Genomic DNA, 22,576 nt, shown 5'->3' on the forward strand with positions numbered 1-22,576 from the left:
TAGGACAGATTGTTCACCTTCAAGGATTTGAGACACCGTACACTGCAAGACGTCTGGTACTGAATTCCAAAAGATAGGCCATTAAAGCAAATCATCCAAATGGCATTATAAAGTGATAAACAACCTTTCCTTATCTTCTAGAAGTATTTGCTAAAAAATGCAGGTTGTATCCAATTTTGTGAAGAATATCACAGAAACATTACGGTGCAGAAGAACTATCATGTCTGCACTGGCTCTTTGAGCATGCTATCAGTCAGTTTTGTCAGATTGCCTCCACTGAAGGAGTTCATGAGTTTCAGCCCGTACCATGTTGCTCCACAATGTGAGGGTTACTCATAACTTGAGCTCTGCATTGAGCTTGGGAACTCTTACCCAGTCTTGAACAATGTCTTCTTGGCTCCGTGACTATGAGATTACTTCACCATGTAGCATTATGTCAAGGTTCATTTGCACCAGCAATGGGTATAGCACACTTCTGCGATTGTATAAATATATTTGCTTGGCATCTTTAAGTAATGTCATATCATATCCCTGCTTGAGCTTTCCTAAACTGAGCATCCATGTCCAAATGCAGCAAGACTGGGACAATATCCAGGCTTGGGCTGGCAAGTGGCAAGTAACATTAGTACTACACAAATGCCAGGCAATGGCCAGCTCCAATAAAAGACAATCTAGGCATTCAAGCCTTTGACATAAAATGGTGGTGTTGCCATCATTGAGTCCACCACTATAAATGTCCTGTGGCTTAACATTGACCAGAAACTCAACTGGGCTTGCCACAGAGCTGATCATGGACTTCAAGAAGCAAGGTGGAGGGCACGCTCCTATCCCTATCAATGGCGCTGTGGTGGAGATGGTCACAAGGGTCAACTTTCTTGGAGTGACGATCACCAACAATCTGTCCTGGACCACCCACACTGATGAGACAGTCAAGAAGGCACAACACCTCTTCTTCCTCGGGAGGCTAAGGAAACTCAGCATGTCCAAAAGGACTCTCACCAACTTTTACCAATGTACCACAGAAAGCATTCTATCTCGATACACGACAGTTTGGTATGGAACTGCTCTGCCCAGGACCGTAGGAAACTACAGAAAGTTGTGTACACATCCCAGATCATCCACAAGCCAACCTCCCATCCATTGACTCCATCTACCTTTCTCAAAATCACTGAAAAGCAGCCAACATCATCAAAGACTCCTCCCACCTGGTTCTAAACTCTTCCAACCTTTTCCATTAGACAGAAGAAACAAAAGTTTAAATACACATAGTAATAGGTTCAAGACCACCTTCTTCCCTGTTGTTACATACTTGACTTCTGAAGGCTCCTCTCAACTTTCAAATCTAATGTTGATCTTGTTTTTTGTGCACCTTCTTTGCAGCCATTACTTTGTGCTCCTCACTCTGCTCAATCACCCGATGATCTTTGTATGGTATGATCTGCCTATACTCCAAGCAAAACAAAACTTTTCACTCAACTCAAGTACATGTGACTAAATCAAATCAAATATAAAAACAGTGGCTATTAGAGCTGGTCAGGGGCTAAAACTCCTGCAGCAAGTAACTAATCTCGTGACTCACTAAAGTCTGTGAACCATTTACAAGGGACAAGTCAGGACTGTGATGGAATACTCCCCACTTGCCCAGATTAGTACAGTTCCAACAACACTCAAGAAGCATGCCACCATCCGGAACTGAGCATTGGCCTGACTAGTACCTCATCCACAAACATATACGTTCTCTACCATCAACGTTCAGTTGTAACAGTGTGCATCATCTACAACATGCACTACAGAAATTCATCAAAGCTCTTTGGACAGTACATTTCGAACCCATAACCACATCTATTTAGAAAGACAAGGACAACAGATATATGGTTCAACTTCGCCTGAAGGTTCCACTCCCAGCCATTCACCATCCTGGCTTGGAAATATATCAATGTTACTTCAATTTCAATGGGTCACAATCCTGGAACTCCTTCCTTAATGGCACTGTGGGTCTACCTACAGCAGGAGGACTGCAGCGGTTCAAGAAGGCAGCTCACCACCACCTCCTCAAGGGCAACTAAGGCGGGATGTAAATGATAGCCAACCAGCCACGTCCACATCGCATGACAGAATAAAAAAAAACTTTCAAAAGTTCAGGAATTCTTGGCAAAATTCTGTGTCATTTTCTTCTTATAACAATGTATCCACTCTGTCCAGAAGGCATAATTGTATGCATGTTTTTTGTTTGAAAAAGATGTGGCTTGATTCTTTAAGATACAGAGTCTCATTGATCACTCATCTCCTGTGACTGACGGTGATACTAAACTGACCTTGTACATGGCGATGTGTGACTCCTCAGCCTTGTACTATGATGCTCACTGATATCTAATTATTAAAACTATGGCAACCTGTTTCTAAAATTGGAATGGCTGCACCAATGTCTAATTTAATCTCTGCCCTAAAATCTTTCACTTCCAGCGTAATTGCCCAGAACCTCTGCTTGCTTGCCTTCTTTGACTTTACCTAAAATGGCTGGCATTGGTGTTGGCTGTCACCTTCAGCCTTCTGGATTTTCACCTTTCCAAGAGATTTTTCTTTTTTAAGAACTTTCTCCTTAGTGGGTCTTTTATGTTTCTTTTGTGGGGATGATACATTTTAAGTCTGCAATAGTGCTTAAAATATTGAAGCCTTCTGTTTAGATTTCACTCAGCTTCCATTACTAGGTATTCCTGGCATTTGTGGTATTGCCTTACTCCACAATGTAAATATCCTAATATAGATGTTGTACTTGTTTTCCGCTCTTTAGCTGTTTTCACTGATTTTGGGAGGATGACGACACCACTTTGGGTCTAGCCAACTTGTCACCATTTCAGTTGAAGCATCATCGTTTCTATTACATAATGGTCAGATTCAAAGCCCTAACTCCAGCTCGTATCATATACTGAATACCTTGCTCCAAACTTAAATCCTTTTTCGACTGTAAGAAATCCAATAACTACATATTGAGGGCACCTATGATGGTCCTCACTTGCTCAATTATGACATTCTGTTTCGGGTTAAAGAATGTATCAAATGTCTTAAGGATGGATTTGAAATCCACAGTAATTCCTTCTAGCCCTTAGCTCATAATATCAGCCATTGCTCTCTACACAGAGGCTCAACAGCATGTCACTGTTGACGTTCATGTTACCTTATCATAAACATCACCATGATATTAGCATGTTATTCAATGTTGCGCAACTCTGGTATTATTTGTCCTGTTAGCCAGAATTTGTTGAATACACATGCTAGAATGCCCTTTATTTTGTTCAAAAATATAAGTTTCCTTATATTTCTACTCGAAATTTCAAGGAGTTGATTGACTCTTATAAAGACCCAGAGTGTCACAAAATATTTTTGTACTATTTTAAACAATACCAAGACAATAGGTACATGTAGAAATAACAACTGCATTCTATGATACTTTGAAAGCTTAAAAATTAATGATTTAACTCCCAGAGGTTTACAGGTAGTAGACTAATCTAATTTGAATTAAAATTGATTGATAATCCATTGACAATGGTTTACTTGTTTCACCAAGTAAACTTCCCCTTCTTTTTAATTTGGTTACTGATTTTACTGACCTTTAGGTTTTCACCTGCTTGTAGTAAATTGTATTCCGCTCAGCTCCAGGGCGGATGAGTTATTCAAACATTTCTCACACAATTCTAAAGCTGAGAAGTATTTACTTTCTGATTTGGTTAAATCTGCAATTATTGTCACTGCTGGCACCTTTAATAAATTTCTGAGATCAAAACTCATTTAGAAACCCTTTCTTTATAGTCAGGCTTGTTCTGACTGGGAAAAGAATGTGAGTTTCTGTTCATATAAGAAAAATCAAAATATCTTATTGATTCCTCCCTCAAGCAAAGTATAGCAGAGCCGCATACTCACACTATATGCTGAAAAGACCATGTACATGAATTCTGACAGACTTTCACAAGAATGTAGGAAATTTCAAATTACCAACTAGAAGAACAAATGTGAGCACACAACACAGGGTGTGTTTGCAGAGTGCAATGTTAGACCCTAAGGGAAAAGCTGATGAATTGAGGATGTCAAAACAAAATTACTTTTAATGAATGAGTCTCTTGTTAATCATAAGAACAAATCAAGAATATCTCTAAGGCAGGTTAAGTGATGAACATCTCTTAGGCCTGCCAATCTCCCATTAAGTTAATTACTGTTATTAAGTCACATGTCTTGTTGTCTTTGCTGCTTTAATTTCATGATTAAAATAAAAGTTATTCTTTGAAGTATAGAAATACTTCTATTGTAAGGTTGATACCTATGGGGATGATTTGAAGTTTACTGGACTGATTCCTGGGATGAGAGAATTACTTTTTGAAGAAAGTAAAGCAGGCTTATTTTCTCTGGATTATGAAGAAAGAACCAAAATTCCACAGAAATACAAAGTTCGAAAGGCATGGATAGGCTGGATGCTGGGATGATGTTTCCCAGTTGGGAATTCAAGAACTAAGCTGAATTTTTGCAATCAAGGAATTGAGACAAATGAACACATGGATGCCAATGATAGTACAAGGATAGATAGAAAATTCAGTACAAGGCTCTTCTGGGATGTACTGTCATGTTAGTACACATTGAGTACTGGATATACTTATGAATGCATATTTAGAAGTGATGGCATCTGAAGCATAACAGTACCATGGTTACCAAAAATTCGATTATCGTTTTTAAACCAGAAGATAGATGCCTTGGTTCAAAATATTTTTTTAAAAGTGTATACAGGCCAATGACAGCCATTAACAGGAATTGCCTTGCAGCTGATCTATACCTCAACATCATTTTCTTTCAAATTGTGTTTTTCTCTAGCACAGTCCATCTTGTTATCTCCAGTAGATGCTTCTGATAAAAACAAATAGCAATGAGAGAGGCAATGGTGGGACTGTCACTGGCCTAGCAATCCAGAGACTCAGGCTAATGGGTTCAATTATGGGTTCAAATCCCATTGTGGAAGATGGTGAAATCTTAATTAATGAAAACCTGGAATTAAAAGCTAGTTTCAATAATGTCCTTTAGGGAAGGAAATCTATCATCAGCGATGCATCATCCCATGAACAAATTGAAAATAAAAAGATTGTATGCATTTTAACACGCAGATTAGATATGGGAAGACTTAAGACTCTTCCCTTGCACATCATCTGGTTTTACTGTGCCATCAGGTTAAGTAGCTGCTGACCTTACTGCCTTTGACTGTATAAAGTTATAACTGCTGACACTTAAAAATATAACTAGTTTATGCTCATTGATTATGAGGCTACTCAAACATATGACTGCTAGTGGAATTTTGCCAACATCATTTAAAATTGAAAAGCAGTATGACAAGCCCAGTTAAGGTCTTTCTAAGCCTCAAATTTTGTATGCAATATTTAGTGTGAATCAGCTACAATCGCTCCACAGCCAGCACAAGTCAGATGACATCCCCTTGCCCAGGCATTTTCACCAGTAATTACAAACAGCCAATTTCAGTGAACTTAGTACCACTAATTGGATATTTGACATTGGGTTGTGCCAGTCTGATGATAAATTGAGGCATTAGTAAATTATAATAGCTACCTGATTGAAAGTAAATAAGGATATATATTAAGTCTAAGAAAGGCAATTGAAGAATGGAGCACTTTTAAGAGAAAAGATCCAGTGCAGCAACTCTGAATGATGAGTACTATTAATATGCTGACTGTATCCTGAAGCTTGAATCCATACTGATCTCCACCTGTCAACTGATGTAAGTAACTCTCTTATGAATGCAAATTATGTCAAAAGCAAACTGTTCTGCCAATATTGAACGATGTATATGTGTGTCAGACTATTAATAGTGGCAAATAATATTTACTCACTTCAGTAAATACTATATTAACAAATGCAGCTGGAATACAGTATAGATGTAATTGTATGAAGGTTGGAAAATTCTCAAGAGGTTAACCATATCCAAGTGTTTAGTTTCTTTACTTCTTCAAATCTACAGGCCTTTGCTTCAGAAGGCACTTCAATTCTGTACAGTCACTATTGATAATATAACAACTCTGAATTATTGCTTCAATTTCTAATGATCAGAAATAAATGCATAAGCCATAATCCTTATCCAATTGTCAACAGTGCTTAACATTTCAAAATTGATGTGCAAAGCTAATGTGAAACAACAGTGAAGGCATGGACCACTTGCACAAGAGACACAAGCCTATTTAAATGTTAATACTATTAGGTGTGCAAACCTAATGTATCAAGTAAAAATACAGAAGGCTGACACCTAATTAAAAACAAATGCACACATTACTGAGCATCGGAATGAAATAAATAGGTTTTGCATGGATGGAGGAAGGGTCAGAATCATCCAGAATTGTCACAGCATAAAAGAAAACCATTTGACCCTGTGCCAGTTCTCTATAGTAGCAATTTACGCAGTGCCAGTCATTGTCTTCTCCCCACAGCTCTGCAATTCTTCTTTTTCTCCCATGAATGCCTCAAATGAGCCTCCTCCATAATAGCCAGTTCATTCCAGATGCCAACCAATATGGGAAAAAGTTTTTCCTCATGTTTCCAATGCTTACTTTACCAATTACTTAAAGGCCTTACCTCTTGCTCGTAATCCTTTCACCAATGGGAACAATTTTTCCCTATCACTCTGGCCAGACTCTTCACAATTTTGAATATCTCTATCAAATCTTTCATCCTTTTCATTTAGAATGAAACAGTTCCAAAGTCTACAATCTACCTACATAAATGAAGTCCCTCACCCATGGACTATTCTTAGGAGCTATTTCTGCAATCCCTTTGCCCTCATACCTATCCTAAAGTATGGTATCAAGAGCTCAATACAATACCCCAGATGAGGTTAAATCCATGTCCTATATAAGCTTATGCACTATTCCCTGGCTTTTATGCACTATTTCCCTACTAATAAAGCCAAGTTCATTGTCTGCTTTATTAACTGTACTCTTGATTTGTCCTGCCATCTTCATTCATTTATATTCTTAAACACCCGGGTCCCGTTGCATATTGTTATGTTCTTCCTACCAAAATGAACCACTTCACACTTCTCTACATTAAGCTGCATCTGCAACTTGTCTGCCCATTCAAGTAACTTTGTCTTCTGTCTTGTTGAAATTCTACACTGTTCTTCTCATAGCACGTTATACGCCCAAGTTTCATACAGCCCTGTACACCAAGGCTTGGTACATTTATATTTATCAGGAAGAGTGAGCATCCCTAAAACCCCTTGAGGAACTCCAGTACAAACTTTTCACAAGTCTGAAAAACATTTACTCTGTTTCCTATCACTCACTCAATCTGCATTCATGTAGGTACTGTCCCTTTCATATGTGAGCTAGAACTGTGCCCATTAGTCAGCTGAGCAGCACTTTATCAAATGACCACATCACTTGCATTAAACTCATCAACTCCATTTGTTAATTCATCAAAAAAAGCTTCTGCAAACTAGACAAATATGTTTTGCATCAATAAATCCAGGTTGGCGTTCTTGAATAACCTTCATTTGCCCATGTTATTCTTAACTTTGTTCCGAATTATCTTTTCTAGAAGTTCCCCACCAACGACATTAGAACTATTATTTTTACACTATTTCTGAGCCTCAGTGCAAAATTTGCAATTTTTGAATCTTCAAGGACTAAGGAAAAAAGATGATTGCCTGTGCCTCTATAATTTCCACTCTCGTGTCCCTCATTATCCTTTGGGCATATCCCAGCTGGGCCTGGTGTCTTTTAAACACCAAGTACAATCACCTGAACTTGGGACTAGTCCCTCCATGGAACTAACAGTGGATGCACTTGGAGTCTTTCAGCCCCACAACTTTGGTAAGGAGTTTGAGCTTGTTGGCCATCTGGCTGATTACCTCAATGGAACTGATGGCCTCTGCATATGGTGGGGAATTACTATGATGGTAAGAAAATATTGGCATCATTCACAAGATGACAACTATTTGAGGCTTTAGTTGTTTAACTAGCTGCCGATCTCTATGGAGTGGGTAACTGAACCAGTTCCTAGTTCATTCCAGAGATGGAAATGAGTCTGGGTGCCTTTTCAATGAGACTGCCAACTATTTTCCCAGACCTCTCCTCACTCCCCCATCCCACTTCCTTCAACATGTCACCGTGTGATCAGAACCCTGTCACATCCACTTAGGAGAGAAATCATTGAGTTCTTCTCTGAGAAAGACTTGCCGACTTATGAGGAAAGTGGTAATTTAGATTGGACTGCATCGCCAGCAACCACAGCCTCCATGAGCCTGCCGTACAAAACTGTAGGAACACTTTATGAAATTTTATGAATTAACAGGACTTTATGGCTATCTCGAGAAATTGAATTACTAAGAGGTGGTGTGGGAAAATAATATTAGCTCACACGCGTATGAAGATAAGCACTTCACTTTATGCTTTGGGAGTCAACAATAATCAGAATATTTGACAGCTGAGAATGCAACCAGGTCATTTATATAGGATGACCAACTTTATAAAATTCATACAAAACAACCACTTTTCAACACTATGTAAACATTATCAAATTGGAAAGGTTTATCATTGGAAAGGTTTATCATTGCAAACAGAAACAATCACAGAATTACAGTTTCTTCATTCACTCATGGGATGTAGGTATTGCTGGCTAGGCCAGCATTTATTGCTCATCCTTAGTTGCCCCTGAGAGGATGTGGCGAGTTGATGTCTTGAATTGCTGCAGTCCACGTGCTGTGTGTATATCCACACTACTATTCAGGAGGGAGTTCCAGGATATTTGACTTGATGAACCTACTGATCTTTTCTCACCTGTCATCTCATCTATTCATGTTGACCTCTTTACTTGTCACATGATTGCACACATTGGGCTTATATGTTACTGCAGAAACATCATCCATAAGATTATCATGATATGTAATCCAAAGTGACCACTAAATAGCTGTATGTTCAGTGACACCTATGCTTTGCTGAAGAAAAGAGGAATTTTGATTTGGAGGTCAGTATGTTAATTGTTTTATTCATAATCCTGATTTGACAGCAAGTCATCTGAAATCATTTCGCATCTCTTCCTTTCTTTTTATTATTAGTTCTTTGGATATTGAGGTCAGTGACCAAACCATAACTGACCTCGAGAAGGCAGTGGCAAGCTACCTTTGTGAATCACTGCAGTCATCTGGTGCAGGCACAGTGTGGTTAGGAAGGGCACCCCAGTATTCCAGTATTTTAATCCAGGAGTGGTAAAGGAACTGTTGTATTATTCCAAGTCAGGACTGTGTGGGGCTTGGAGTGGGACTTGCAGATAGTGGTTTTCCCATGAGCCTGCTGCTTTTCTCCTTCTAAGTGATCAAGATCATTGCTTTGGGAGGTTCTGGTTTGGAGCATTTTCTTTTTGCCTCCAGGTGTAAATATAAGGTGGGATTTTTCTTGATATATTAGTTATACTTCCCAGTCATAGTGTTTCCGTTTTTATGCTTCTATATCTGGGAATATTAATCATATCACCAGGTACTGAAAATGCTTGCGTCACAGCAAGAAATGGAAACCACAGTCACAAAGCTATCAGGATGGGAGATGCCTGGCCAAAAGACATGTTCATGCCTGTAATGAGATAATTTTGCTTTCACAGCAATGCAAACTTGTGACAGATCAAATCAAACTGAAAGAGTGAGTGATTGAGGTGGCCAGTCAGCCAGTTTCAATGTTGTTCAAGGATAAAAAATCAAATTAGATACAGGCCAAAGAGAATTGAAATTCATGACTTTTGGAAATTTACTTTTCAAATGTCTGTATGTATGAGGGTTCATCATTAAGTGAGCACCGGAATATTTAGGGAGACCACCTGCAGAGTAGGACTATGTAGGCGTACAACAAGGAAATAAAAAGAAACAACGTGAGGTAGTTATTGAACCCATACAGGGCCATGTAAAGCTAAGATGAGAACTGTACAGGATTATTCCAATTTATGGTCATGGCAGAAAAAATTGCATTACGTCACATTTCAACTTCGATTCTCATTACAGAGATCTTGCTACACATTTATCTCATCCCAAAAACCAATAAAATCCAATCCAATCCAATCTAATTGATAGGATTTTTGAATGCCATTTCTCTTTCTTTACGTCATGTTTAATATTTTATAACCTACCAATACTTTCATAATGATCATGGCTTATACAAGACTATAAGACTGCAAGAAGTTTCAAACAGTATGAAAGTATATTCAAAGAGAAAAGTTAGGAGATTAACATAAACACTTTGAATGATGACAATAACAGGGATGTTAAGGGATTTCATTACAAATGCAAAGTGCTTACAGCCTTAATGCTGAAGCATGGACACCAAAGATGAAATGCAGCATATGGAATAGGTCACAGCCAGTGGAACAGAGGATGTGCCCAGATATATGTGGCTAGATGAGAATCAAAGGTAAGGGATGCAAATGTATGCAAGAATTTGAAAGTAGGATTGAGGATCTTACATAAATACTGAAAACGCTGGAGAAGTTCAGTAGGGATGACAACATCTGTGGAGGAAGAAAGAGAGTGACATTTTGAGTCTGATATGACTCTTCTTCACTGAAAGGAGCTGGACAAATGGTTTTTATGCTGTTGACAAAGCTGAGGAGGCACAAGTGGAACAGATGGTTAGGGTGCACGGGGCAAAAGATAAAGGGACTGCTATTGGTGATAAAGGAGAAATAAATATGCAAAATAGGTGTAAACATTAAAATCTTAAAGTCTCTTTGTGACAGCATAGGAAGTCAATGAAGCTTGATAAAAACAGAAGGGATGGGGGGGGGGGGTCTCAGTTTTTGTGCAGGTAACAATGAACCCTGCTGCATCTCAGTCCAGGTCTTTGTGTGACAAAATCTAGACAATGTCTAGATCTGGGCTGTTAACTGTCAAATAAGATTCATGCTACACAAGTGTAAGGTCATGACTGTCTCCTGAAGCCTCTCCACCATCTACAGGCACAAGTCAGGAGCACGAAGGAATACTTTATGCTTGCTTGGATGAGTGCAGCTCAACACCACCGAGGACAAAGGATCACACCTGAATGGCATCCCGTCTTCCACTTTAAACGTATTAGTATTGAAAATGCAAGTCCCTTATTGTTCAGCAATGTTACTATATACTTCTGGTGCAGGTCGGACTCAAACCCAGGCATCTTAGCCAAGAAGGTACATGACCAATGCACCACAAGAGCCCAATAGGTGCAGTGCAACAAAATATTTTGGACTCTTGTGGTGCAGTGGTCATGTTTGTGAACTGCTGCTTGTTTCATTAATTAAATGGTTAATTTAATGGTGATTGACTCAAAAGAAGAGGTGAATTATTTTTCAAAATACAAAAAGGAGCTTAATTATTATTCCTGACCGCCTTCTCCTTTCCTGCAGTGTTTTCCATTCCCAGATATTCCTTGAGGAGAAGCACATGGTGTCCAACTGTAACCTTAAAACTTTCAGAGAGACTGGGCACCACAAGGCCTCAAGTGCATTATCTCTCCCTTTAATTCTAGTTCAATTTAGTCCTCTCCTTTTATCTCTCACCACCCAGCTTTCTGGACTTTACTTGTTATTGTTATACTGCCCCTGGTTTACTGCTGCCTAACATAACTTACAGGTATTGGTCTGTTAAGCAAACACTCATATCTTCCACCACCAACTCACAGTAGCAGTAGTATGTACCATGTATAAGATGCACTGCAGCAACTTATGCAGGCACCTTTGACAGCACCACCCAAAGCCCTGACCTCTATCTTCTAGTAGGACAAAGAAAGCGAATGCAGGGGAGAACTGCCACACCACTTGCAAATTCCTCTCTAAATCATACACCATCCTGACTTGGAACTGTATTTCTGCTCCTGCACTGTCAATGAGACAAACTCCTGGAATTCCCTTCCCAACAGCATTGTTGGCGCCAATCAGAAAACCATAATGAAATCATGATCTGTTAAGAAGGCATACAGTGTTTTAGCTTTTATTAATAGAGGGATCGAGTTCCGGAACCAAGAGGTTATGCTGCAGCTGTACTAAACTCTGGTGCGGCCGCACTTGGAGCATTGTGTACAGTTCTGGTCAATGCATTATAAGAAGGATGTGGAAGCTTTGGAAAGGGTGCAGAGGAGATTTACTAGGATGTTGCCTGGTACGGAGGGAAGGTCTTACGAGGAAAGGCTGAGGGACTTGAGGCTGTTTTCATTAGAGAGAAGAAGGTTGAGAGGTGACTTAATTGAAACATATAAAATAATCAGAGGGTTAGATAGGGTGGATAGGGAGAGCCTTTTTCCTAGGATGGTGACAGCGAGCACGAGGGGCATAGCTTTAAATTGAGGGGTAAAAGATATAGGACAGATGTCAGAGGTAGTTTCTTTACTCAGAGAGTAGTAAGGGAATGGAACGCTTTGCCTGCAACGGTAGTAGATTCGCCAACTTTGGGTACATTTAAGGTGTCATTGGATAAGCATATGGACGTACATGGAAAAGTGTAGGTTAGATGGGCTTGAGATCGGTATGACAGGTTGGCACAACATCGAGAGCCGAAGGGCCTTTACTGTGCTTTAATGTTCTATGATCCGTGATGCTTCTCCCAATGGACCCTACCAAAACAGAACTGAATATTGTAGAAAAGGAGGAAGTGACTTACACCAGCAAGTCCGCACTAGATTTTTTGCTTAGAAATCCAATCAGCCCTACCACTGCTTTGAAAAATGATGAACTCTTAGACTTGTGTTCTGGTGCTACTGAGCTACATTTGGCTTACTTATTCAGCTAATTAGCCAGGCATTATGCGCATGAAGATAAGCACTTCACTTTATGCTTTGGGAGTCAACAATAATCAGGAACTTTGACAGCTGAGAATGCAACCAGGTCATTTATATAGGATGACCAACTTTATAAAATTCATACAAAACAACCACTTTTCAACACTATGTAAACATTATCAAATTGGAAAGGTTTATCATTGCAAACAGAAACAATCACAGAATTACAGTTTCTTCATTCACTCATGGGATGTAGGTATTGCTGGCTAGGCCAGCATTTATTGCTCATCCTTAGTTGCCCCTGAGAGGATGTGGCGAGTTGATGTCTTGAATTGCTGCAGTCCACGTGCTGTGTGTATATCCACACTACTGTTCAGGAGGGAGTTCCAGGATATTTGACTTAGTGACAGTGAAGGAACAGCAATATATTTCCAAGTCATGATGATGAGTAACTTGGAGGCGAACCTGTATCTGCTGCCCTTGCCCTTCTAGATGGTAGTGGTTTTGAGTTTGGGAAGGGCTGTCTAAGGAATTTCAGTAAACTTTTGCATTTGATGTGAATGTTTCATGGTTGTGGTAGTGTTCTGGTGCTTTGTCACAGAATCATAGAATTCCAACCCTGTGGAAGCAGGCCATTTGGCTCACCAAGTCCACACCAACCCTCCAAAGAGCACCCCACCCAGATCCACTCCCTACCCTATCCCCATAACTCTGCATTCCCCATGGCTAATCCACCTAGTCTGCACATCCCTGGATGCTATGGAGCAATTTAACATGGCCAATCCACCCTAACCTGCACATCTTTGAACTGTGGGAGGAAACAGGAGCAGCCAAAGGAAAGCCACATTGACACAGGGAAAATGTGTAAACTCCACACAGTCGCCCAAGGGTGAAATCAAACCTGGGTTCCTGCCGCTATGAGGCAGCAGTGCTAACCAGTGGGCCTCTGAGCCAACCTCCTTTGATGGGTGTTAATCTTCTTGACTGTTGCTCAAGCTGCATTCAGCCAGGCAAGTGGGCAGTATTCCACAACCCTCCCATCTTGTGCTTTGTAACTGATGGGCAGGGTTTTGTATCTCAGATGAGTTATTTCCTGCAGGATTCCTAGTCTCTGTTCTGCCCTTGTGGCTACAATATTTATATGGCTAGTCTAACTCAGTTTCTGATCAATGGTAACCCCCAGGGTGTTGATAGTGGGGTATTCAATGATGATAATGTTAAGGGGTGATGGTTTGATTCTCTCTAATTAGAGATGGTCATTGTCTGGCATTTATGTAGTGTGAATGTGATTTGCCAATGTCAGCCTAATCCTGGATATTGGACATGAATTTCTTCAGTATCTAAGGAGTCACAAATGACGCTGAACATTGTGCAATCATTCACAAACATCCCCATTTCTGACTACCTGATGGACAGAAGCAACTGAAGATCACTAACTGGACTGGGACAGCTTACTGCAGAAGGGAGCAGATTTTGGGACATAGAACTTCATTGCTATTGCTAGAATGCTGCTAGCCTGTGCAGCATCCAGTGGTTCCAGCCACTTCTTGATATTGCATGGAATGAATCAAAGTGGCTGAAGACTGACATCTGTGATGTTGGTGTGCCACAGAGGAAGCTAGAATGGACCACCAACCCGGCACTATTGGTTAAAGACTATTGCAAATGCTTCAGCCTTATCTTTTTCACTGATGAGCTGTGCTCTTCCACCATTGAGGACGGAGGTGTTTATTCAGCCTCCTTCTCCTGTTCAATTGTCCATACGTGACTGCATATGGCAGGACTGTAGAACTTAGATCTGAAACTTTGGTTGTGGAATCATTTAGCCCTGTCAATCATTTGCTGCATATGAGTGTTCATACATACAAACGGCATCTCAATATGATATTAACCTTGCGCCAAATTCTTTGCAATTCCCTGGTGACATTTCATAAAAAGTTGAATGTAACTTTGCTCATCAACATATTTACATGCATAAAACAAGAACTTGTATGTTTGAGTCTGTCTTCATGCATAAGAAAATATCTTTTATTAAACTTCTGCTTCTATAGGTCTGAAAATGAGAGAATTGAGAAAGGTGAGATTTCTATTTTAAATATCTTTGAAAAGAATATATTAACAAGTTAGGAGATGGCATTTTACACCTAGATCTTGATACTAATGGGTAGATTTTCTACAATAGAGCAAGAAAAATGCCAGAGAGCCTGCATAATTGGAACAATACATGGCTCAGACATGGTAACATCTAGGATCAGAGAACAGCAAATGCGTGACAAATGACAATAACGTCAGATCAGAGACTTTGAGTGTTAGCCCATAAAGAGTCAATTAAAGAATAGTAAAAATTCACATACAAAAAACAAATTTAATGTCAATTAATCTGGCTCCATCAGTTAGCTTACAAAACTAAGAATGTTGTCACGAATGCTGTTAGCAAGTTAGTAATAAAAAATAATTCAGCATGACTGAAAGTAGTATGTAAATCAGTGTATTGAAACTACAAAAGAGCATAAAAATGCTTAACGTTTCTAACGCAATACGGAAGTTGCTTGATTTTATGTTTCCAGCGATTACGGGTGCACTTATTCTGTAGCTACATGCAGAATCCAGTCAGGAAGTATGCTGTTTGTATTCCATGGCTCCAAATCAAGTTCTTGTAGCCAAGAGTGTTCTGTCAAAGATAATGGGAACTGCAGATGCTGGAGATTCCAAGATAATAAAATGTGAGGCTGGATGAACACAGCAGGCCAAGCAGCATCTCAGGAGCACAAAGCTCTCTGATGAAGGGTCTAGGCCCGAAACGTCAGCTTTTGTGCTCCTGAGATGCTGCTTGGCCTGCTGTGTTCATCCAGCCTCACATTTTATTATCAGTGTTCTGTCAATGCATGTTTACACTGTAGTTATACACCATGCAGTGTGCAAGAATGCCTCCACCAGGAGGATCTGCAAACTACTCAACTATGGAGTTAGTTTGGAAAACAATAACAGAAGTGAAACTAGATGAAAGAAGTTTGACTTTTGAAAGCAAATACAATTTTAAAGATGACCCTTTCTGAAACGTTGAATGCTTTTATGATATAAAACGTGTAACAACTAGGACGAGCTTGGCCTTTAAAGGTATTGAGCTTTAAAGATCTTAACTTTCACTTGGTGGGTAAATTTAGTCATCTATGTTCATTTTTACCTTTCTGTTCCAATCTAGATTACTTACGATGCCACCTAACTTGGTCCATTAGCAAACCAAGACACAGCTGCTTTTTTAAAGTCACTGAGGCTCCACTATGGCTCCCTGAGAGACATGGCTAGTCACATCCTGTGAACTGGACTATAAAGCCATTAGCCCTACGTTCTTATCTGCTAACCAAGTCACCAAACCCCGACAGTGGAGTTGCTTCACAACTTTTTAACTATCTCTTTAAATAAACAAATGCCTTTTGGAAGTCTGTATAAATCATCCCCAAACACTCCTTTATTTGTGACCTTCATGACTACTTTCACCCTTTAAAAATGTACGCTGGCGCTGTCTGGTTAGTTTGCTTTAAGAGAACAAGGTTTGTATACTTTGATTGCATTAGAATGACAAATTAATAACATTAGTTTCATTTAATTCTGTTATTCATAATCTCGGCCTAGAAAGCAAAGTGGAAAAACAAATGTAAGTTACAATGAATGACACCAACAGAATGTTAGCTTTTACAAAAGGAGTCTTAGAATATAATGTAGTATTGTCCTTCAAATTGAAGGGTTTTCATTTTTATTTTCTGGTACAATTGATCTGATAGTTCAGAACATTGGTAATCTAAAGAAGCTCATAATGCTGTCAATGCTACTGGCGTCGCACTGGGAACATCCCATGTAACCAATTTAGTCTACAAAATAGACAGCCAGTCTCCTGTATCAGAAGCTAGGAGAGCTGGTATTGCCAGCAATGTTCAAATAATATGAATACCAAAAGACTCAGACAGCAGTACACATTCCACTTATTGTGTGACAAAATTTTAACCGCATTAACCATAGCTCTAGTTTGCTATGGAAAAATTAGGGGTCGGGGAGGTGGGAGTGGCTGAAGGAGAGCTGTTGTTCACATGAGATCCCCTCTGCCTTCTCAGGTAGACAGAGAAGGCAGCATGACTAACTTAGAGCAACATCACGAAAGGCTGAGTTAGCTGTCACTTGTGCGTCTGCACAGCCAAACAGTTTTGTGGGGACATAGCCCGTGGGAGGTAAAGATCAGGATGCAGGTAGGGGATGCAGGAGTAGAGACTGGGGCCCATACAGGAAGTAAGGGGTGGAGATTTGGATTTAAAGGGGAGTGTGTGGAGTGGTTGAGATTAGGACACAGGAAGTGGAAGCGCATATTGAGATTGGGACCCCGGAAGTGAGACTGAAATAACTGCACGTAGGCTGGTAGCCTGTCACCAAGTCACCCCTTATTTACACGTGAAGAGTCCTTGACACTGATCCAGTTCCCTCAGAGCCAGCTCTCAGCAGGAGCAGGGTGTCTAATACTCCAGTTTATATCTGTCAGCCAGGGGTCCCTGATTTGGGCTGTTAATCTTGATCAGTCATGGAACTCATATTCTGAGGTCCACCTGGCTGACCTTGCTACAGTCACTACAGTAGTGATTGGGATCCAGGGAAATAGGAAAGAGATAGCGTTTCGGACCCAGGAAAGTAGGGGGGTTATGGGTGGTGAGGGGTAGATTGTGACTCAGTTTGGGAAGAAGAGTTCTGGGCTGGAGGAGATCAAGGCCTGGAAAATGGAGGGGTGGGGAGAGATTGGGATGAGGAGGAGAACCAGTGGAGGGATGGAAGGGGAAGAGAGCCGAGGAGAGTGCAGACGAAGGGTGACCGAGGGCCTCTTTGCTCCTGGGCCCTCCTTTTTGCCCCCAAAATCCTGGGCCCTCCTTGTCACATTCCCCCATCCCCACAAGTCCTAGGCCTACCTTATTGCTCCTTACTCCCTCACGGCTGGGTCCACTTCCCTCTTCACTCCAGGGACATCACCTTGTCCCGCAGCCACCATCCCTCTCCCCACCACTGAACCCCATTTCAAATTCGCACCGGCAGCCCTGCACATGGACAGTACTGCATTTCTGTACAAAGTCACAGGTAAATTCTACATGATGGTATATTGGATTTCGAACCATGCACCTACATGTTTCTGAATGAATGCAAAATGCATAGTTTCCCACAGTTGCCAGCATCAGCCATCAGAAACTGGATTATCTGGTCATTATCACGTTGCTGTTTGCTATTTCCAACCTTGCAACAGCGACTACATTTCAAAAAGTGCTTTAAGTTGTCTGATGGTTGTGCAAGTGCAGTATCAGTGCACAATTTTCTTTTGTCTTATTTCAGTTTGAATAACACTGGTGTTAAAGTAGTGTGAGTACATACCATGGCTATTTTGAAGCCAAAGCCTGGTTCTCCCAAGACATTCTCCTTTGGAATTTTGCAGTTTTCAAAAATGAGATTTGTGGTGGATGATGCTCTAATTCCCAATTTATCTTCTTTCTTTCCCAAGGATAGCCCTGGTGTAGGCATTGGAACCAAGAATGCACTTATTCCCTGTGAACACAAAACAGGCAAAACATTTAAGATACAGCGGAATCAAAAATGGAATAAGTTATTTTAAAACGTCTTCAATTTATTTATAAACCTTTCATAAACTTTGATCTTTATAAAATACAAGTTTGGTCTCAATGGTGTATTATGATGGATGTGAAGGCATTAGAAGAGGTGTAGAAAATGATTATCAGAACGCTTCCAAGGATGAGGAACTTCAGTGATATTGATAGGTTTGAGAAACTAAAGCTGTTCTCCACAGAGAAGATTAAGTAGGAAATTGGGAGAGGTTTTCAAAAAAGTGACTGCTCTGGAGAGAACAGATGGCAAAAATTGTACAAGAGTCAAGAACTTGAGGAGATGGTAAAAATGCTGGAGTCAGTGATAACACAGTATGGAGCTGGAGGAACACAGCAGGCCAGGTAGCATCAGAGGAGCAGGAAAGTTGATGTTTCGGGGTGGGACCCTTCTTCAGAAAAAAGGCCTGCTGTGTTCCTCAAGAACCAGAGGACACCATTTTAAGACCATTAGCAAAATAGCAATACTAACATGAAAACAAACATTTTTATATGCTGAGTGGTTAGGATCCAGAATATATTGCCTGAGAGTATGTGGAGGCAAATTCAGTCAAGGTCTTCAGTAAAGTATTGGATAATTATCTGAAGAAAATAAATTGTGGGGATATGCAGGTAAAGTTGGGGCATCGAGCCAGTTGAGTTGCTGTTGCAGAAATCACAGACTTGATTGTTTGTTTGGCCTCCTTTTGTGCCATAACTGGTCTATGATTATGTTACTGTCTTCATGTTCTCCTGCCTACCCTGACCTCATTAATGCTAATGGTCCAATTGACATAAGACGTCAGTACTACAGACACAACAAAATGCTTTCACTCTAATTATTTGTGTGGCATAGAGTTTTTCTCCATTTGTGTGGAAATAGCATTCCCTGCAAACTTACAAATTCTGCAGCTCGGGCATTCTCAAGGAACCACAGTTAACAAGAAGCAGACGAGAGAGAGACAGAGAGAGGAAGAGGGAGAGAGAGCTGCATGATCCTAGAACGTTGATAATGTCCCCAAGTGTGAAACAAAAACATAGGCAAAAGTGATTAAAATGGGTACTGAAAAATTACATACAGTGAGGTAAACAAGGCATTTTTAAATTAGCAAACACAATCTTGAAATTACATACTGGGTGCCAGCATGAATACAGTCAGGATAGGCAGATATGACTGTACTTGAGAATGAAGGGAAAACTTCAAGTGTGAAAACAAAAAAAGACTAAGATGAGTAGTTAGGTGAAATATAGAAGTTAATTGAACTCTAATTTCAGACTAACAAGTGGCCAAATTTGGCACAAAATTTGTGTTGCTTTGAACCAAAAAGAGATGAGTTCAAACTGTGCCATCACACTTTATATGGGGTTTCTCTGTTTATCAATTTAAGCTGGATTCAAATGAAGGCCTCTGACATTAAAACAAAATGCTCACAGCATCATAGGAATTATAGTGTTGAAGAGGCCCATTCTGCATATATGCCTGTGCTGATGCCAGCTGTTCAGCTGGAGCTACCTAATCTAATCTGCCCTTTTGATATACCAAATTTCACTATAAGTATCTACCACCTCAGCAAATTGTGCAACCTGTTCTGCCATTCAATTAAATCTTCACAGATTGGTACTTCAACTTTATTTATCACCTTTGATTCTGATTCCTTGATATCCTTACTTATAGAGTTATAGTGTCACACAGCACAGAAACAGACATTTCGGTCCAATTCATACATACTGACCAGACATACCAATCTGACCTAGTCTCATTTGCCAGTATTTGGCCTATTTTCCTCTAAATCCATCCTATTCATATACCCATTGAGATGTTGTTTTTTTAAATGCTGTAACTGTAGTAGCCTTTAACACTTCCTCTGGCAGCTTGGTTCATATACGCACCCCCTCTGCATGAGAAAAGTATCACTCGGATCCTGTTTAAATCTTTCCCCTCCCACCTTAAACATATGCCCTCTAGTTTGGACTTCCTCACCCTAGGAAAAAGCCCTCAGCGATTCACCCTATTTATGCCCCTCGTGATTTTATAAACCTCTATAAGGTTACCCCTGTATCCGACACTCTAGCGGATAAAGCCCCAGTCTATTCAGTCTCTCCCTGTAGACCAAATCCTCCAGACCTGGCAACATCCTTGGAAATTTTCTTTTTGCACACTCTCCAGTTTACCCACATCCTTCCCATAGAAGGGCAAGAGAATTGTACACAGTATTCCAAAAGTGGCCTCACCAATGTCCTGTGTAGCCACAACATGCCATACCAACTCCTACACTCAATGATCTGACCAACGAAGGCGAGCATACCAAGCACCTTCTTTATCACATGTTTACCTGCGACTCTGCTTTCAAGAAACTATGCATCTGCCCCCCCAAGCTCTCCTTGTTTGGCAATGCTCCCCTGGGCCTTATCATTAAGTGTATAAATCCAGCCCTGAATTGCCTTACCAAAATGCAACACCTCATTTACCTAAATTAAACTTCCTCGGCCCATTGTCCCAATCTGATCAAGGTCCCATTGTTCTCTGCGATAACCTTCTTCACTGTCAACCACACCACCTATTTTGGTGTCATCTGCAAACTTGCTGACCAGACCGCCTATATCCACATCTAAACCATTTATATAAATAACAAAAAGTAATTGACCCAGCTGTGGTCCTTATGGCACACGGCTAGTCACAGGCCTCCAATTTGAAAATCTCTTGATTTGATTTGATTCATTCTTGTCACATGCACCAATATACAGCGAAAAGAGTTGTTCTGTGTGCTATCCCGATAAATCATACCTTACATAAGTACATCAGAGCAAGAGAACAGAATGGGGAATACAGTAATACAGCTACAGAGAAGGTGCAGAAAAAGATCAACTCTAATATAGGCGAGGTCTGTTCATAAGTTTGATAACAGCGAGGAAAAAGTTGCTCTTGAATCTGTTGGTACGTGTTTTCAAATTGTGCATCTTCTGCTTGATGAAAGAGGGTGGTAAAGAGTCTAACTGGGATGGGAGAGGTCTTCACCGAGGCAGCAGCAAGTATAGATGGAGTCAGTGGTTGGACGGCCAGTTTGTGTGTTGGATTGGGCTGCATTCTCAACTATCTAATTTCTTGTGGTCTTGGACAGAGCAGTTGCCATACCAAGCTGTGATACATCCAGATAGGATGCTTTAGCTGGTGCATCTATAAAAATAAGAGTCATTGTGGACATGCCGAATTTCCTTAGCCTCCTGCAGGAATAGAGGCGTTAGTGTGTTTTCTTGACTGTAGCGTTGACGTGGATAGACCAGGACAGATTGCTAGTGATATTTACTCCGAGAAACCTGAAGCTCTTGACCATCTCCATCTGAGCACCATTGATATTGATAGGGGCACGTCCTCCATTCTGCTTCCTGAAGTCAATGACCAGCTCCTTAATTTTGCTGACATTGAGGGAGAGACTGTTGACTTTACACCATACCACTAAGCTATCTATCTCTTTCCTGTAGTCTGTTGCATTGTTGTTTGAGATCTGATGAACTATGGTGGTGTCAGCAGCAAACTTGTAAATGGAGTTAAAGCAGAATTTGGCCACACAATTGAGAGTGTATAAGGAGTATAATAAGGGGCTGAGTACACAGCCTTGCAGGGCACCGGTATTGAGGATTATCTTGGAGGTATTGTCGCCTATCTTTACTGATTGCGATCTGTGGATCAGGAAGTCAAGGATCCAGTTGCAAAAAGGGGAGCAGAGTCCTGGGTCTTGGAGTTTGCAGATAAATATCGACCCATCATGCCTAGTTCTTTGACTGTGTTATTTAATTAATCCCAATCTCCTGCTTTTATCAAAGAATCCTGAACATCTTTGTCCTTCAAGAACCGACCCAATTTGTGCTGAGAAGTTACTCCTGAATCTGCTGTTTCCACCACTCTTTCAGCCAGTCTGTTCAGCCAATGGCAATTCGTTGTATAAATTGTTTTTCCTTATGTTGCCTCTGGCTCTTTAATCAATTACCTTAAATTTGAGCCCTCTGGTTTTTCTTTTTTCTCCAGAAGAGTCATAGTGGACCCAAAAAGTAAACTCTGTTTCTCTCTCCACAGATACTGCCAGACGTGAGTTTCTCCAGCATTCTTGGTGTTAGTTTCAGATTTCCAACATTCACAGTGTTATGTTTTTCATTTCATTACATTCTTGCCTCCTTTCT

General features: G+C 40.4%; 1 protein-coding gene across 1 annotated transcript in view; it reads right to left on the reverse strand.

Annotated features, from left to right (window-relative positions):
* acads (acyl-CoA dehydrogenase short chain) overlaps positions 1-22,576 on the reverse strand; it is a 162,311-nt gene that overhangs the window by 74,838 nt on the left and 64,897 nt on the right. Inside the window, exon 6 of the mRNA XM_048556388.2 lies at positions 18,177-18,347. Within this exon, the coding sequence (XP_048412345.1) occupies positions 18,177-18,347 (171 nt within the window). The remainder of the gene's footprint in view (positions 1-18,176; positions 18,348-22,576) is intronic.

Source organism: Stegostoma tigrinum, chromosome 26 (assembly GCF_030684315.1).
Source record: "Stegostoma tigrinum isolate sSteTig4 chromosome 26, sSteTig4.hap1, whole genome shotgun sequence".
NCBI classification, from domain to species: Eukaryota; Metazoa; Chordata; class Chondrichthyes; order Orectolobiformes; family Stegostomatidae; genus Stegostoma; species Stegostoma tigrinum.